This window comes from Apium graveolens, chromosome 5 (assembly GCF_009905375.1).
Source record: "Apium graveolens cultivar Ventura chromosome 5, ASM990537v1, whole genome shotgun sequence".
Classification (NCBI taxonomy): Eukaryota; Viridiplantae; Streptophyta; class Magnoliopsida; order Apiales; family Apiaceae; genus Apium; species Apium graveolens.
The window spans coordinates 239,046,402-239,066,904 of NC_133651.1; the positions used below are offsets into that span (position 1 = coordinate 239,046,402).

Here is a 20,503-nt window from a genome sequence, read left to right on the forward strand (position 1 = left end):
AATACAGCTTGATGTGTTTCTCTGAATATAGGCTTGCTTAGTTAATTGTTCTACTTGCTACACTTGGTTTATATATTACCAACTTACATGAAAATAAGACAAGATAATAAAATAAAATATATCTAGTCTAACTCTATGCTGCTTCACTACTCTATTCCAGCATCTTTGAATATCTTCACAATTACATGGAAATGGTAATGCTTCTTTGTTCTCAAAATCCTGCTTAACAGGCTGCCACATTTCTTTTGCAAATACCCAACGCATGTGACTGTGTTGTCACTATCAACAACTATTTGAATTTGATCATCCGTCGGGACTATGTTTGTCATCCGTCGGAGACTTGATGATTATCCGTAGGGAGCTTTGTTGATCATCAAGCGTTCTTTGTGTGTGACTCTATAGGTTATTATTACGTTGGCAACGAATTTTAAATCTAATTTAAAATCATAAATAATAAGCGGCATCTGGTAATAGATCATTGCTACCCAAGTAATAATAATTGAATCAGTGATCGATTAAACCTTTCGTGAATAATGTACAATGTAATATAATCCCTTTAACCAAATATTATAGATTAAACTAGAGGCATGTAATGTGTCATCCTCATCAACGTTTAATCCCGGAGCTAAGTACGATATTACAATTACAGATCAATCAAAAGTCTTAAAACCAAAACAAATTCACAAGGCAGATATAAATCTAAGAATCTGGAGCAGCTGGAGAGAGGAAGTTAGGACAAGGACCATCGAAAGGCTCCGGTTCCCCAAGCCCAGACTCAATATCCTGCTTGGCTTTAATAAATTCTTGCATAAAGCTATCCCAGTCCGCCTCCGGATTAGTCTTGATATGCTTCTCGACGATAACCCAACAACGATCAATCTCCGGAGCACCAGTGTTTGCGATAACCCCTGTCATATTCTTCGGATTTCTTGTAAGCCTCCATAACTTCAGCCTCCGACCTAACAGCAGATATCTGTCTCCGGAGCTCAGCTAACTCTAACTTCAGATCAACAGCTTCCTTTCCAGCATTCTCAGCCCGGAATGTGACATCATGCAGAGATTATTCAGGCTGGATAGAGAAGTGTCCTTCACAAGAATCTGGTCCTTAAACTCCGCAAGTTCGGTATTCTTGTCAGCAATCGTGGTCCGGGCATGCTTCAATTCGTTATATGGGAGGGACGCAGCTCCGGCCATGTAACCCCCAAGCTACAAAGAGGAAGTTACAAATCTCAAAAAAAATTATAAGGCAAAAACAGATGACACGGAGCAAACACGGAAACATTGTATACCCGGCCCCAGAGACGAGTACATTCCTTCATCGTGGCATGATGGGGACAACTGCCTAATCATGGGAATAATCAGGGTACGTGTCAGAGGATCCCCAGAACATTCCTCATCCAGTTCCGTCCCGACACGTGTAAAGCATCCGCTGCAGCCAGGTGTCCTCCGCTCCTAGAACCGACGACTACGATTTAAAGGTATCAACCCCTAAACCCAACCATTGGGCTATAAATAGCCCAAGGAGGAAACGTTTTGGGGTTAATCACTCTCTCACACTCATATACACACACAACCACCTTGCATTCCTCTCTATCTTCATCTTCCCCAAAAGCGAGTTTACTCTAACACCGGAGGTGCTGCAGGACCCAAACCCTCCTTCCGGTGCTTTTTTGTAGGAGCCCCACGATAATTACACCTCCACAGCGGCGAAGGATGCAGGCACGGCGTCTAAGGAGCAACCCCGCCACCAGGAGTTTTCACTTATCGAGAATTGTTCATATAATTTTAGATTTCTTGATATGAATATATTATAAATATTAGGGACAGTTTATATAGATATTCTATAAATGCATTTTAGTTTTGTAAATAACCGTTCATTATTCAACTATTCAGTTTTTAAGATTGTTTTTGACAACTCAAATTCAAATATAAAACATCAATAATTCGATATTGAATTGCATCATATGGATTAAAATATCAAATACAAATATTCATGATTAAGACCACTTTAGACAAATTCAAATTATAAAAATGAGTAATTTGTATTTAATTAATTAAAAAGAAAGTATAATGTCCAATTCAAATTAATTTTAAGTAAAATATATATTTTTTAATTCAAATTCGGACCAAAATATATTTATGCATCGGAGCTGAATTCGATCATCCCATCGTTCTTACCCACTACTACACTTGTTTTGATCCTCAACATTTGTAACATTTTTGTAACTCATTAGCGGAAGGAACTATTATTAAGAAAAATCATGATCTTCCCCACCAAGAATCCAACTTGATAAAGAAAAGATTAATAATTGCAAAACAAGTAACATGATAAACTATACTATGCACAAATAATTAACAACATTGTAAATAATCAAAAAAGGACAATACAACAAGAATCTTGATATCATCATTGTTGTCTGAAGCAAAGGAAAGGAAAGGAAGAACACAAATATAGATTTCTAATCTAATGGTTGATCTTTGCTCCATTTTTTATAGCAAAAACCAAACACATTATTACATTCTTGCCACCACCACCCTCTCAGATCTACACTTTCTCCACACCCCCATTCCCCACTATTACATTACATACTACTAGTATATATGATTGTTGTTTTATATAAATATCCTTTGTATCTATACTACAACAATGAACAATTCTTTTTTATCAAACCCCACAATTACAAAAATTACAAGAGACAAAGTATAAATTAAAAAAAAAAAAGTAAAAAAAATAAAAAACATACTTATGCTAGATTCTTGATGCCACTTTCCCCTTTTGCCCTTGATTGAATCCCATAATAACTTACATACCACTTGACAAACTTTCTCAAACCGGTTGACAGATCAGTAGTAGGTTTGTATCCGAAATCATTGTAAGCCAAGCTAACATTAGCATGAGTGTATGGAACGTCGCCGTTTCGTGGCATTCGAATCACATGCTTCTTTGCCTTCACATTTAGTAGACTTTCCAAAATGGACACTAGTTTCCCCACCGACACCGGCGATGTGTTTCCCAAATTATATATCCTCAATTGCGCCGGAGCCTTCTTTTTGCCGCCACTTCCGGTACTCTTCTCCGCGGTGTCGAGAGCACCTAGGCAGCCTTTTACGATATCGTCAATGTATGTGAAGTCACGCGCCACTTCTTTATCATCTTGTGTCTTGTATATGTTGATTGCTTTGGACTGAAGCAAGTCTTTCGTGAAGAAGAAGTAAGCCATGTCGGGCCTTCCCCAAGGCCCGTAAACTGTAAAAAACCGCAATCCGGTCATTGATAATCCATAAATATGATTGTATGTATGCGCGATCTCTTCGCCTGCTTTTTTAGTTGCGGCGTATAGACTTGCGGGTTGATCGGTACGATCTGACTCGGAGAACGGATTCTCTGTGTTCAATCCGTACACGGAAGAAGACGAGGCCCAAACAATCGCTGGTTGTGGATCAGCTGCTTTAACGATCTCGAGGAGATTTACAAATCCAGCTATGTTTGATTTGATGTACGATTGCGGATTTTGCATTGCGTAACGTACGCCAGCCTGCGCTGCTAAATGCAGCACATGTGTAAACGGAACGATGTCGAATAGCTTTGACAGCAATTCGGCATCGTTCAAGTCGGCTTCCACAATAAAAACTTCATGCGTGGCAAGCATCTTTTGACGAGCACGTTTTAATGACGGATCATAGTACGTGTTGAAATTGTCAAGGCCCAGGACTCCATCACCGCGTTTTTTTAAAGCGAGTGAGCAGTGAGTACCAACAAAGCCGGCAGCGCCTGTGACAAGAACAGAGAAGCCATTAGGTCTACGAGGCGTGGAGGAATGACGGACTTGTTTCTCCCAGGCTGCGCCGCTCCCGTAAAAGGCCGAGAGGTGACGGTGGGGAGTAGTGAGGGAAGAATTCGAAAGCGGATGGTAATTTATTGTGAAGAAAAATATTAGGACAATTGAGACTAAAAGTGTTGCCCTAAAAAGTACTTTGGAGGAAGCTGCTAAGAGTTTGGTTGTGTTTACTCTTCGTATGTAGCTGTTGTATCTTTCGACTTTTGTTGTTTTGCTTGTATCTGGTGAGAAAGCCATTGAGAGTGCTTTGGTTTTTGAAAGTGAGCTCTAGAGGAGATGATGATAATGAGCCCTGAGTTGGAATGGAAGGGATTGGATGGATATAAAAGAGTTTGAAAGGAGGGATTCAGTGTGTGAGTTTAGGACATGAGCTGCTTTGAAATTACTCAATTGCCCTTATCAAATAAAAGTAGTATTGAAGTTGTTTGCTTTTTTTTAAGTGTAGTTACTAAGGTAATTATTTGTTAATTATATATAGTTATTAGGTGATTTTTGAAGAAATTACAATATTCACTATTCGATTTTACAGGATCTATACATTATTTGGATAAGTTTACATTTCCAATTGAACCTGTATTCTTATTGAATAAAAACAGTTATAGCACAATTGTGATTGTAAAATAGGCAGTACTTAAAGGAAGTATCGCCAATATTTAGATTTTATCGGGGACTTAACAAAAAACTTCAACTAAATTTTAACTAAAAATTATAATTTGAAAAAAAAAATATCTACCAAACTTTTTTGCTTAGCCGAGACTTCAGACTAAATTCCCACCCCTGATCAGACAAATCTTGTTTTTTTAATTTAATATGACACATAAATAAGAATAAAAGTGTTTGGAGTCTTAAAAAAATAAATTAAGAACTACTAATATATACCAAATTGTTTGAGCATTTCTAAGAGACTCCACATCTTTATTTTAAATATAATTTATAATATTGGCTCATAGTGACTTAATGTGTGTTCTTCTCCAACTGTGCTCTTTATATTTACTCTTAGTTAATTTTTTTTATTATTAAATGTAAGTAAATTTATATAAGACAAAAGATAGTGAGGAGTGAAAGATATTAATATATAATATGGGTCTTACTCCATTGAGAACCTTATTTTGGTGAGATATGAGATCTAATTTCAACCATAAAAATTTTAATCTATTTTTAATCTAGACCATTCATTTTAAATCTCATCATCTTCTCCAACCATCATCTCTTCCATCTTCTTCTTTCTACTTATCACCCACCCCCACCTCCAACAACTAGCAACCACCATTTCTGGCCACCAGCACCAATGGCGACCATCACTACCACCGGCGACCACCACCACCTCCGGCGACCACTAGAAAATCACCACCGTCAAATATAAAATCACCACCGTCAAATCAAAAATCACCACCGGAAAACTAGAAATCACCATCGAAAAATAAAAAATCCCCACTACCGACAATCGATAAACAAAAAATCACCTCCATAATAAACAAATCACCACAACCGGCCACTGCCTATACCCACCAGATCCACCACCAGCTCAATTCATCAACTCCGATCGCCACCATTATAACAAAAATCACCATATTTAACTATAAATACCACAATCAAATCCACCATGTCATCACCACCACAACAACCACCACCATTTACTGACCCCCCATTTCGGAAGACTTGCCAGAATTTTATGAAAAATTACCTATGATATTGAGTAACAGATTTCAAACTATACAGATTGAAGCAATTCTAGAGCCAATATTCGAGGGGAAGCTCTGATCGGTGATATATCAGTGGACGAATCAATAAAAGCGAATCTAACGACGAATGAAATGAGTTCGTTCACCACCAGAATCACCATCTCCAAATCCAAAATCATCACCGAAAAATGAAAATTCACCACCAAAAAAATCATAAATCATCGCCGGAAACTAAAAATCACCGCAGGAAACTAAAAATCACCGCATTCAACTAATTTCTTCCTATTAATTCCGGCCACAGTCACCGGCTCCAACCACTGTACCAACATAAATTACCATCATATCATCATCAATAACCACCACCGCCACAATGTACAGACCCTCCGTATCAGAAAAATCACCAATTTCAAATCCAAATCACTGGGAAATGAACAAAGAATGGATAGCATGCTATCTTGTGTTAAATCGAAACAACCTAATCGACAAAGAAACAAAATCCGACTAAATTATCGGAAACACGACGACATTCTGGTTAATTCGACGAAGACGAATAACTACTCGGACAGGAAAGGGCGAATCCATACGAGGTGAATTCAAAAAACGATAAAGGTGGAGATGACGAAGGATAAAACGAGAGAGAGAGATGGAGGGACAGAGGGGGGGCAAGGCGGCGGCGAAGACATGGATGGAGCGGCGGCGGAAGTGGGTGATGTTGGCGGTGTTTGTTGTTACGGTAGGGGATGGGAGGAATGAGATGGATGTGATAATAGAGAAAGATGAAAATATTAAAATGAACGACACAGATTAAAACGAGTATAAAAATATGGGGTCAAGATTAGATCTCATATCTCATTCTAATTTTGATTCTCATTTGAGCAAGTGCCTATATATTATAATATTATTTAAGAGTGGGAAAAAAATTCTTAAAAGTGAGGGGAGAGAAGAGATTCTTAAGGATTTAAGAGCTGTTAGGAGTCTTGTTGGAGCTCTATATTTTGTCAAACTTTTTATATTTTGATTTAAGAGCTTGTCTACAGAAGCTCTTGAAAATGCTCTTAACTCCCACGGTGAGTTTGAATATTATATTTAATAAGTCAATTTTGTATCGATATATGTTTTAATTTATGAAATTTTAATAAAAAATAGTAACTAACCCCACCTCTCACAGATGTTATAATTAAATTATAACTTGGACTACAATGACAATCAATTGTTTTGTTAATGGGCAGACAGGAAGAAAAGAATAGCTGGAAGGGTAAAGATGAAAATGGGGGCAGGCCTTTTGGGACCAAAATATGCTTGGAATGACCTAGCTGCCCTTGAGCTGTAGAATAATTGCAAGGTGATTAGAGGGGGTCAGAGGAGATTGGGACAGTTTGTATGGGACATGGGTTAGTGTTAAATGACAAGAATGCCCATGAGATATGGATAAAATTGCAGGTACAAGCATGTGAATTGTATTGGACTACAACAGTATACATTAATGGAGGGTGGATCAAGAAAATGAGAAGGAAGGCTCTAGACAGCTCATTAGCAGTAGTAATAAATTGAAAGGTATGTATACAAATCCCTAAACCATGTGATGAACACGTATATGTATTAGTATATGTTCAAGGGTACTGATCTGGTTCAAGTTAATTAGATGTCACCTTCACCGATTAGTCTAAAATAAACTACGTAACAATTTATAGCTTATTTGATTTATTATTAGATAGTTTTACAATCAGTTTGCGTATCAGTTAGCATCCAAACGAATTGACTGTCAACAAAATAAAATAAGTATCGTTTTATTTGTCCCTTGTCATTAGTATGTTGAAATAATCGAATATAACTATTTTTTGATTCATTGACCTATATATCAATATAAATTGATGTAAAAAAATAATCTTCTACACAACATTTATGATATCGAGATCTTTCTGAAAATAATTTTGATAAAACTGTGTATATTATATCCCAACATAAGTTTATGTTTGGTTTGGTTTAATTTTTTGTTAACGGTATTTGTTATACTTAAATTTTGCAGATAAAAAATTTGATATGTGGGGACCAAAAAGAACATAATATTTGGAATTGGACATCATAGAAAGAGATTCTCGTGGCTGTTTGTTGGGAGGAGCTTTACGGAATTGTAGTAATTTGCAAGGACCGCAGAACATGCATGCAAGTAAGTAGATCAATTTTTGTTGATGCTATTGGTAGTCAATTTTGCAACATCGATGGATGCAAGTCGATGTATAGTGGGTATATGTAATTGGTTTGTTGTTGACTTTGGATGCTGATGGAGTAAAATGCTAGAAATGAAATTAAGAAATAAGAGCATGTACAGGAGGGGTTGTCAAGAAGGTGGACAAGTTTATGTGGCATGTCATCCTTGATTGCCTATCTATTGGAATGAGGAGGTTGCCAAAAAATTGCCTATCAAAGTTACCAAAACTTGACAATTTCCTAAATTAACAAAAAGTCATAAAAAATATTTAAAATTTATGTTACTCAATCCTTTTTTATATTGAACTAAATATAAAATTAATATAAAAGGACCACATGGGCAACCTTTAAAGTTGCTTAATTATTGGAGCAAAATTTTAATAAATGTTGACAAGAGTGACATGGATGTGAGAGACAATTAAAAAATAATATATTTAATAATTTATTATAATTTGACAACTTTGTTAGTAATCTATATTGGAGATGCCGTAAGTGAACCATTATCTACATGCACTACATTTGTAAGCCTAAGAGAACAAACATTAAAGTACAATTAACCGGAATCGGCAAGTCTCGTGGCATTGCCCTTTGGTACGTTTGGGCCTATGCGCAGTCCATACTCCATATGGAGTAACAATTGTACTTCATCGGGAAATTGTTTGTTTTTTTCCCATTAATAAACTCATATACACATTTAATTTTCAATAAAATTTGATTTTTTATAAAGGAATCGATAAAGGTAGAAATAGGCGATAAATTAAAAAATTATCGATTTATCAAGGTTCGATAAAATTTGAATTTTTAAGAGAAGCAAGTAAAGTATAAATAGGTAATAGGTCAAGAAGTTGCCGGTTTACCAAAATTTGATAAAATTTAAATTTTAATAAGAGCAGCGAGTAAAGTACAAGTAGGCGGTGGGTAAAGAATTAGTTAAATCAGGAAATTGTTGAGAGAAATAAACTGGTTTTTCATTGTATAATCAAAATGAGGGGAATGAAAAGCAAAAATAAGCTTTATGCTATATCTGAAATGTCGAAAATAAGTAATTATTTTTAACAAAAAAAGTATTTAATTCGGAGAATAAATTATTATAGAGGGTAAACTTTATAAAAATAAAATTTGACAAACACTTCAGTCTTGGGATTGGATCTTATTTTGTTTGATGTATTTTTACTCAATATTTACCGGCAGATATAAAAATAAAATCAAACAATAGTCGACTTTTATCGTTCTAACTTTATATTGTTTTGGTTACGTGGTATATGTATTTGTAGATGCCAATGTCGGCAAATGGTTTTATCAGGCTCTAGTATGTATCTTAGTCCTTGTACGTCATGGCACTCCTTTGTATTACATATATTTTCCAACATGGCTCCATGATATTTATTATATAATGTGTTAAAAGGTTCAGAATTCATTGAATCGTTGCCTGGACCAGCCTATCAATAAATTGTTACAAGAAACTAAAAAAAAAAAATTGTAGAGAAAATGTATGTCCAAATTGCCCGTTAATATATTAGGTGGATGGAAAAAATATAAATAAGAGAAATGCTAAGCATTCAAACATGAAATCGTTAGCAAATATGACACTTGTCATTTTAAAAAACTTTTTGAAAATTATTTTGAACTCATAAAATAGAATAGTATTATAGGTATTAATTTAAGTAACAAAATTTAATTAAAGATGACTTGATAATTTAGGATGTTCCGAGATCACCAGATAATCTAGCAAATTGTTGGTGATGATGACCGGGGAAGCCGGGAAGTTGAGACTTGCGAGTTGAGATATATACACTTATAAAAGACCTGCATCATTTTAGGGTCTTGCTTGTCATTTGGTCAGTGAGTTACGAATGTAGTGGACTTGCAATTTTTTTTATATCTATGAAGATGCAGGAAGATGCAGGATTCATTTTATCAGTTTATACTCTTTGTTTGTCAGCGTGTGGGATGGATTTGTCACCGACATTATAGTTTTAAGGTGGAGATGGTTTCAGCGTTAATTCATCCACTGGCCAAATAACGTCCAAGATTAAATTATCTTTTTCTTTTTCTTTTTATTATTTCTTGATATCGTTTGGTTTGAGATGTTCCCAAAAAAGATAAAAGTTTTGTTCATTTACCTTTTTAATTTGAAATATATTTTTAATTATTCAAAAAAGAATCAAAATCTAAAATGTTATAAAAGCTTAAATTCAGCTGGAATTATACAGTAGATTAGTCACCCTAGTTCTAGTTCTGTTCTCCCCAGATGCTGATGCATGCGTTTTTGATCAGAACTAGATAGCTAGTAAACAAATAAAACAAACTGACAGTAGAAATTGTAAATTAAAAGGAGCAAAGTGCATAAGCCAGTTTATACGGAATTTAATGTAGATCTCGTCTCTTCTCTCTGTTGCTTCCGTCAGAGATTAATATCAGTGATTAATAAACTTTTAATTAATTAGCAAACATTTAATGTTTCTTATTGAATTGAATGCTAATATTTTCTCTCGAAATGTTTTTTTGTTAGCTCCAACATGTTTCGTAAAAACTCCTCGAGTCGGGGTTGGAAATGAGTGTTTGAAAATTACCTTGAAGACGATTCTCAGTGATTTATTATAACTTGGCAAATTAAATTTGGGATTAAAAGGGCATATTAAATTTGGAAGCAAGACTTAAAATTTCAACATGAAAAGTTGGCGTGTGAATGTATTAAGAGGATAAACTCCTCGCCCGGAAGCTGCAGGTAGGTCTGATAAAAGATAGCCTCAAAAGGTACCTATATCAACTAGTAATCTGATTCCTCTATTCTAAGACTTCAAAGTCTATCCAAAATTTAAGAACTTGATCAACAAGTCTTCTATCGAATGCGGAGGTACCTCCACGGTTGACGAAATCGTTTGGGTTGTCCCTGCGGGTGTTCCTCCTTCAAGGGCGCTGCTTGTTCTCCGGGTTCTCGCCATGGTTGTTGTTGTGCTTCCCCACAGTCGGCGCCAAATGTTATGGATTAAAAGCTAAGGTATATTAATTGCTATATTTATTACTAAGGTTCAGGAGCTCAAGGCCTTTAATGGCTGCTCTCGTGTTTCGTAGCTTAATTTCGCCTTTACGAGATGCCTACGTATCTCTGTGAATTAGAGAATCAAGCCAAAACCGTAATTCTGATCCGAGGGGTAGATCCCTTTATATAGATGTTGAGAGTCCTTGAATTGGACTAGGGATAGGATACTTGTTGATCAAGTTCTCAGACTTTGGATAGACTTTGAAGTCTTAGAATAGAGGAATCAAATTCCTAATTGGTATAGGTGCCCTACAGGTAGGTCTGATAAAGCGCTAATTACGGGCTTGATTGTTGAATAAAGCAGTGCAATTCTGTGAACATAATTAAGGAGGAGAAGGGAGCATGGTTCTTGTTGTGTTCAACTTCTACGTAAGTATACAAAAAGTTTTGGTTAAATAATAATTGTATTAACTCAGCGAGGAAAATACAAAAAAGAGAGGATATATGTGTAACATATACATATATGTTAGATATGGGCAGGGGAGGATGAATTTATTATGTACGTCAATTAATTTTTCTTCTCTTTAAATTCATATTATAGCAGAGTGTGTGTTCTGTTTAAATACAAAATTAATTTTTTATTCCATTGATTTGTATTCGAATCAAAGGATTGTTACGACCGTAAATTCTAATTCAAATTCTCAGATTCGTTCTTTTGAAAGAGATACAAGAAGTTCATAACTCATAATAGGGTTGAGCATTCGGTCGGTTCGGTCCAAAATCAGACCGAACCAAATAGACCAAAAAACCGAATTACCATTTTTTCTTGGACCGGACCGGACCGAAATTGTAATATGGTCTGAACCGAACCGAACTGAAATAATTCGGTTCGGTCCGGTTTTGAACCGAACGGACCGAATTTTTTTCAAAACTAAAATTGTATTGAAATTTTAAACCAAAAATTATAAAATCTAAAATATAATTAAAGTAAGGTGATATATTGTTAGGTCACATAACACTGTAGAAGGGGGTTGAATACAGTGTTAATACAATCAAATCGATTTTGAACACAAGCAATAGTAAACAGACATATTCAATATGATAAACTCTGTTACAATGGAACTGTTCTCTCTCAGTAATGAACAAATATCACTAAGAGCTGCTAGGTTACAATGTATAAACTTCTCGATAATGATAACACATATAGTGTAAATCCAAAGTCTGTGTTTATATAGTACACAGTTACAAGATAACTTCTAATTAATATGAAATATAATTCTGTCTCCTAAAATATATCAATCAGATATCTTCTACAAGTCTTCCAGTCTTCAAACTCTTTCCATGCATATCTTCTTTTATTTAGTCTCGATCTTCGACTGTAAATCAGCTTCCTTCCTTAACTGTAAGTCCTCCCGCACTTAAGTTCTGATATGACCTTAAGTTCTGATATTAAGTTCCGACTTCCAGTAAGTCCTGATTTCAGTAAGTCCTGATTTGTCCTGGTGTTAAGTTCTGAAAACTAAACACAAATCATATTAGATATGACATCTCAAATATATCTAACAATATCCCCCAACTTGTAAATTATGCAAAATATACAAGTTAATAGATTTGATGATGTCAAAAATATTTAAGTACAAATGCAATAAGAGTTTAACTAGATAACTAACTATAACTTACAGTCCTTGTAGCTTTTACCAATCTCATTGAGTCAATCTGAATCCATGATGATTCTTAACAAAGCTTGATATCAGCTTTTCTTCTTTAATCCTCAGGACTTGAGACATTGTAGTCTTGACTTGCTTCATCTCTTCATTCTGACTTCCAATCTCGTAGATTGCAGTCCTTAAAGCAGAGATATGGTTTCTTTCTAAACCATCATTCGGTCTTATTACCTTAGGATGAGAAGAATCTTTATTGTAGCACAGACATTTCTCTTTCAATATCACTTCAAGCTTAGAAGAATTCTTCTTCACTGGAATTTTATTACCTCTAAAAGGTAATGAAAGAATTGAAGTTCTTTCAATGATTTGTTCAGCACATCTGATTCTGACATCTGATATGTCCTTCCATCTTCAAGAAATGGAATCAGATTTTCCTTGACATTGTGCTTATCATGAGCATCCAGTACCACTTGAACAGAGATAACCTTATCAAGATGTTTCTGTGTAACATCTTCAAGCGGTCTGTCAGTCAATAAAAATGGATCTCTGGTAGCAACTTCAACTCATGTCTTAATCTTGGCTTCATCAGAACCTAGTCCAGCCCTGTCTCTTGGTTCCCTAGCATTTAACCCAATAGTCATGAATGTAGACAACATTTGGCTTTTCTTTAGATCTGATGGTTTGACATTTTTCCACAGAAGTTTCTTTTTATCAACTACTTCCATTTTGTCTAAATCAACTTGAGCACTGTCAGAGGTTGACTTGATGACTTTATCAGAACTTGCTGTTTATATTATAACTTGCTGTTCTTCACTCTGAACAACTTGAGCCTTGTCAGAGGTTGTCTTTGATTCTTCAGAAATCTTCTTTCTTTTCAGAGTTTGAACATCTTTATCTTCAACAAGATTATCATCAGTAACTTGAACCATTTTGCACACTGGCTTTATCAGGATTTGAGGAATTTTCATCTCCAGTGGCTTGATTGGTTCATCAATTTTTCCTTTCCCTTTGTCTTTGGGATCAATCTCAATCTGTGATCTAGTCTTGAGCTTTGATACCTCAGTATTTGACTTCTCCTTGATCACAATGCCTTTTACCTTAGGCCTTGGAGGTTTCTTTGCAACATAAGCTTTTGGCTTTAGATTTTTCTTTTCAGCTTTAAATCTAGCTTCTTCCTCCTTGAGATTTTCAAAATCCATTCCTGGATTATGCTTCAAAAATAATCTTCTAGCAATTTCCTCATCAAGTGTCTGAATCTTGGGATCTTTGTAGTAGACTGTTGTCTGCTTCCCCTTGAGCTTCAAAGTTTGCATGAACTTTTGAGAATCTTGACTTCCACCTTGTATCAGAACATCAGGCTTTGTCAGACTTTGCTCATCAGAACTTGATATCAGATTTTGAGTTTCAGTACTTGCTATCAGATTTTGAGTTTGAGCAACTTCAGAACTTGTCTTCTTTTGAGTAGAAGATTTGCTTGCTTTAGTAATTAGTTTTCTTGAAGAAACCTTGCTGCTCTGCTCTTTACTTTGAACTTGAACTCTACCCTTGCTAGGGTTTCCCTGGTCATCAGTTTCATCATCTTTCTTCTTCAGTAATTGATCATTTGAGCATTTGGACTTAACTATCTTCTCCCCCTTTTTTGGCATCATCTGATAGTAGGAGTGAGAGAAGAAGTTCTACTGAAGATTGAATATCATTCAATTGAGCCTGTTGAGAAGCTTGATTTGCCAGGACCTCAGAAATTTGGGCATGTTGCTTCTCTTGAGCTTTCTCAATTGCTTCTACCTTTTCAAGTGTAACTCATGATATGTCGATTCAAATTCAACATTTTTTTGTCAAATCAACAAAAATTATTAGTAACCACAATTTTAATCAAAATATTCATCAAGAAATACAGTTCAAGTAGATGAAGTAAAGATTAACAGGTTTCAATGAGAACAATCATATGCATATAATGCGAGATAAACAAAGACTAAATCTTGCAATCAAAATAAATTTCATTAAAATATCAAAAGAGTACATTTTATGAAATTTGTAGATTACATGCAAAAGATTACAAGATAATCCTAGTCTAAGATTAGTTCCTCCTGCTGTAGACAAATAGCACTGCAAGACGGATGATCCGTTCTTTCTGAAGAAGAGCCTCTCTCCGTTCTTCTTCCAAGCGATCAAGATGGAGTTAATTGTCCATCTTAAAGAACAAGAGATTTGTCTGAACCTCTTGTGGAACCAAGTTTCATATCTCATCAGGAATGGCAGAGACGTGCCATTCATGTTCCCAGTAATCACAATTGAACTCGACGTTGAAGTTTTCATAGTTCATAAACATGTTTACAAGAACCATTTTTATGAAGAATGAAAATGGTGAGAATTAAAAGAGAGATAATGATTTTGTGTGATAATAGAAGATGATATGTCTGAGATGAAATGTCGGTTAAATAGCCAATGGAATATCAAGGGACTAGATGACTGATTAATGATTAAGTGTAGAGTTAATGATGCCTCGTCTCCCTAGACCGATGTGTAATAATAACAGTCAGTAAAAAGTTAAAGCAGGAGTTAATGGGCACGAGAAATAAGTAACAATTACTGTGCATATGCAGTTTTTCAAGACAAACACGTTTACCACTAACCCAAATGATTATGACTGTTTTTATCTCACCTAATTATATTCTGATTAATTATGACCACTAATAAGTCAAGTAAAGAATAATGCCACGTAAGCATCAGAGTTTCCATCAGAATTTAATATCAGAACTTGACTATTATCAGATTTTAGCAGTCATCAGAACATGGCTTCTGTACTCTAAAAGTGAATGTCTATCTCTGTGATTCTCCATTCAAATACTGACTTGTTTCTTCAGAGTTTAAACATCAGAACTTGTCCTCAGAATATATGCATATGACACTTAACTGTTTATCTAAAACAACTTGATCACCACAATAATTTTCATTAGTCATATGGAGTGAGAGTGTGTGCATTTAGCAAAATATCAGATAAAGATTAAAGTCTGATAAACTTCAGTACATCTTAGAAATAAGGCATAACTAAGAAAAGTGCTTAAAATCTGTCATTAATAATGAAGTCTACTATAGGATAAATTTGTGCATGAGTCACCTCAATTGTTTGTGCTCATTTTATGCATCTTTTAGAATTCTTTTTCACAATGGCTTCTCAGTATAAATGAGTCACAAATGCTATCATAATTTATGCTATTATCAGAGTATTTCTCCACTAATCAGAGAATGTGAAAAGTCACCAAGAAAAATGTATTTGCTTTTCTAATGCATATTACTTAATACCAGCAATGCACTTGGGTCTTCCCTTTCACATATTTACTCTAGATCTCAAAGGATTACCCGACTTTAATTTTCTTTTCTTTTCTTTTGAGATAAGTGAGGCTTATCAGCATTTAGTTCATCCTTAAGTTTTACTGACATCAGAATTTGACAGATAAGAAGCAAAACTCTAGTTTGTGACTTAGTAATAAGATACACAAAGTAAATTTGACTAAGCTCAAAATCAGAATTTACTTGTGTTAATGAGTTTCCACATAAACAACTAATTTAAACATGGGATTTCTAGTATGTTAAAGACTACTAGGTCAGCATCTAGCACAGTTATCCTCATTGGATTGAATAGTCACAGAACATTCAAATCACTATCAGAGTATATAGATCCACATCAGATAACAATCAACATTTAATGTATTTCAATTTAAGCACATATTACATGAAGATAAGACAATCTGTAATCACTGATCATAAAGTCTGATGCATGAGAACAAAAACTAAGCAGATTTAGAGAAAGAACCTGAAACCATTCCAAGTTCATTTACCAGTCTTGTAAAAGTAGCTTCATATAGTGGTTTTGTGAATATATCTGCTAGTTGTTGATCTGTTGGAACAAAATACAATTCCACTGTACCTTCCATCACATGTTCCCTTATGAAATGGTACCTTATGCTGATGTGCTTTGTCATTGAGTGTTGAACTGGATTACCTGTCATAGCAATAGCACTTTGATTATCACAGTAAATAGGTATTTTAGAAAATTCTAATCCATAATCCTGTAACTGATTCTTCATCCAAAGAATCTGTGCACAACAGCTTCCTGCAGTAATATATTCTGCTTCTGTAGTTGATGTGGAAATTGATTTCTATTTCTTGATAAACCAAGAAACCAATCTGCCTCCAAGAAATTGGCAGCTTCCACTTGTGCTTTTCCTGTCTATTTTGCATCCTGCAAAATCTGCATCTGAGTAACCAATTAGCTTAAAATCTGATTCTTTAGGATACCACAATCCTAGATCAGCTGTACCCTTAAGGTACTTGAAAATTATTTTCACAACTATTAAATGAGGTTCTTTTGGATCAGCCTGAAATCTTGCACCAAGACAGGTAGCAAACATGATATCAGGTCTACTAGTAGTTGAATAGAGTAAAGAGCCAATCATACCTCTGTAGTTAGTAATATCTACTGAAGAACCAATACCTTTATCTAACTTGGTTACAGTGGCCATGAGAGTAGATGCAGTTGAACAGTCTTGCATTCCAAATTTTTTGAGTAAATTTCTAGTGTACTTGGATTGACAGATAAAAGTATTTTCTTCATTTTGCTTGACTCGAAGTCCCAGAAAATAACTAAGTTCTCCCATCATACTCATTTGATATCTTAATTGCATTAGCTTTGCAAACCTTTCACAGAGTTTGGCATTTGTAGAACCAAATATGATATCATCAACATATATCTGTACCAAAAGTAAGTCTTTTCCATGGTTGAGGTAGAACAGTATTTTGTCAATTGTACTTCTATGAAATCCACTTTCCAGAAGGAATTGAGCTAAAGTCTCATACCATGCTCTTGGAGCATGCTTAAGGCCATAAAGTGCTTTGTCAAGCCTGTAGACATTATTTGGAAATTTTGAATCTACAAAGCCTGGAGGTTGTTCCACATAAAGCTCTTCTTCCAATTCTCCATTGAGAAAAGCACTTTTCACATCCATTTAAAAGACTTTAAACTTTTTGTGAGCAACATAAGCCAAAAAGATTCTTATGGCTTCCAAACTAGCAACTGGTATAAATGTTTCATCATAATCAATACCCACCTGTTGAGAGTAGCCTTTAGCAACCAACCTTGCTTTGTTCCATATAATTATGCCATAATTGTCAGTTTTATTTTTGAACACCCATTTTGTGCCAACAACTGATCTGTTCTTTGGTCTTGGCACTAGGGTCCAGACTTTATTTCTTTCAAATTTATTTAACTCTTCCTACATTGCTTGCACCCAATCAGCATCTTGAAGAGTTTCTTCCACTTTCTTTGGTTCAGTCTGATTACAGTTTTTGCTACAAACTTAACAGGATTTACCTTTGGCTTAGCAGCCTGTTTAACAACAATTGGCTCAATTTATTCAGTTCCTTTTTCACTTTAATCATCTCCATAACCTAAGCCCTCTTTCCAGTTTCCACTACTTAATAAATTCTGAGTTGTTCTGCCAGAGTTAGTCCAAGTTCTGATAATCTCTCTTTCCTTTTCTAAGTCAGCTTTTAGAGATTCATTCAATTTTAACACTTCATCTCTAACATATAAAGCATCATCTTTTTCTTTCTTAGTTTGATGAAGTAAAACTAACTCCCTTTCTAAATAATCATTTCTCTTTTTATAGGCATAATTTTCAGATGTTAATCTTTCACATATTAAAGTCTGATCTCTATAACTAATGAACATGGTTTTAAGATATAATCTCAACTCAGTAATATCATCAGTATGAAAAGCATAAGTTGTTTGATGTACCTTCAATTCAGCAGTTTCAGGACTGCTATCAGCATTTGCCATCAGGGCATAGTTCACCTCATGTTCAGAATCTGAATTGTCTATCCAGCTTTTCTTCTTTGTGACAAGTGCCTTGCCTTTGACACTTTTTCCTTTCTTGCAGTCAGGAGATATGTGGCCTCTTTCACCACAGTTGTAGTATTTGACATTTGAGTTGTCTCCTCTGTCAGACTTTACACCTTTGCCTTCAGACTTTCTGAACCCTTTCTTATCAGAACTTACACCTTTCCTGAAAAACTTCTTGTCTTTTCTGAATTTCCCGTGGGCTATCTTTGTGATACCCTTCACTATAAGAGCATACAATTTCATCATCTCTTCATCAACATCCATCTCAAGTAAACTTTCAGTTTCTGAATCATCATCATCAGAATATGTGACGGAATTTAAGGATGAGCGGAAGCGTGAAATAACAATTATTCCGTAAAAACCATATACCGCACATATAGAAAAACATATAAAAGGGAAAAACTGAGGAATCGAAATCATACCTCGTGAATCGAAGCTTTATAATGATTGGAGTGCTAGCAGTTGCTCCTCAGTGTGTGAAGCACTCTACCGGTATCCACCAAGAACGATCCTCTTCGATGAACCTTTTTATAAAACTAAGCTTTTATAAAAATGGAGTTTTTGGGAGAGAGTGAGAGAAGAAGAAGATGGAGGCTAGGGTTTTCACAAAACCAAAATTGTGTGTTTTTGTAAATGAGCCATCCATCTCATTCTATTTATAGGACTCTCCTAGGGTTTTATAACATATCTTTATATATATTAACCCCCACATTTTATCTTCATAAAATACTTTAATAATAATTAAAACTATTTTAATCATTATTTATTTTTCTAAACTATTTAGAAAATAATTCTCTTTCTCATTATTTCATCAAAGAAAATAATCTTTTATGGTGTGACCCTGTAGGTTCAATATTATGCCGGTAGTAGAAATAAATAATAATAAACTTTTATTAAATATTTATATGAATATTAAAATTCACTAAATATAATTAACTGATTAATTATATTTATTCTACATCGTGAGTGATGCTTCTCAACATATCGCGACTATCCGGATAATATGAATTCACTGCTTAGAATACCAAGAACCTGTCAGTGAATAGTTACCGTACAATTAACTTCTTCTACCCACCAATGTCCTGATTAAATACAAGACATGGATCTTGTGTCTGTTGGATTTTAATCGCAGCGGAGGCATGGTAAAACACTTTTACACACATAAAATCCAAATAAAAATATATAAATCGTGGTAAAAACATAGGGGATCGATTACTAACCTTTAATATACGATCCAAAAGCAACGATCGGAGATCCTTAGCAGCTGCTCCTCAAACGTGAAGCACTCCACCGGTATCCATCAAGAAAACGACGTTACGGAGGAGGAGGAGGTGGAGAGAATTTGGTTTTCTAAAACTTTTGGGTTTTTGGGGTTCAAATAAAAATAAGGTCTATAATAGTATATTTATAGGCAAAATTTTCAGCTGAAATTTTCCCATAAATATTATTATTATTATCCCATTTATTATTCTCATTAATAATTAAACGACCTTTTAATTATTAATCCTTTTTCTAAACACTTTAGAAATAATTCTCTCTCTTGATTTAATTTCCAAAAATTAAATCCTTTAATTAATAATATTAAGAACTTTTCTTAATTAATTTATAATCAATTAAATCTCATTTAATCAATTATTAAATTTGCCAATTAATTATTTATTTCATCAATAAATAATTATCAGCCATTATTAATTAATTTCTCCACCATTAAATCATTCTCTTTTTATGGTGTGACCCTATAGGTTCAATATTAAGCCGGTAGTAGAAATAAATAATAATAAAACTATTTTATCATTATTTATATAAATTCTCTAATTTATTAAATATGATTAATTAATTAATCATATTTATTCTACATCGTGAGGGATACTTCTCAGCATATCGCGACTATCCGGATAATATGAATTCACTGCTTAGAATACCAAGAACCTATTCAGTGAATAGTTACCGTACAATAAACTCCTTCTACCCTACAATGTCCCGATTAAATACAAGGCATGGATCTCGTGTCAAGCCTATCTAATTCAATCACTTGCTTACCATTTACTATGCTTAGTTCTATGCAAATTAGAAACTCCTTTCTAATTTCATTCACTCTGGCCAGAGATTCCTGAACTAGCATAAGTGGATCAGCCTTGAATATTCGCTTCCTTTACTGGAAGGGGTAGATCCTTTATTGATCATACACTATCTTCGTGTACAAATTCCTATACCCAGTAGAGCCC

General features: G+C 34.6%; 1 protein-coding gene across 1 annotated transcript; it reads right to left on the reverse strand.

The window, feature by feature from the left end:
* Positions 1–2,321: 2,321 nt before the first annotated feature.
* On the reverse strand, positions 2,322–4,145 carry LOC141724974 (UDP-glucuronate 4-epimerase 6-like). Its single transcript, XM_074527298.1, has one exon. It carries the CDS (start codon positions 4,074–4,076, stop codon positions 2,745–2,747), a length of 1,332 nt encoding a protein of 443 aa, XP_074383399.1. The 5' UTR covers positions 4,077–4,145; the 3' UTR covers positions 2,322–2,744.
* Between the last annotated feature and the right edge of the window lie 16,358 nt (positions 4,146–20,503).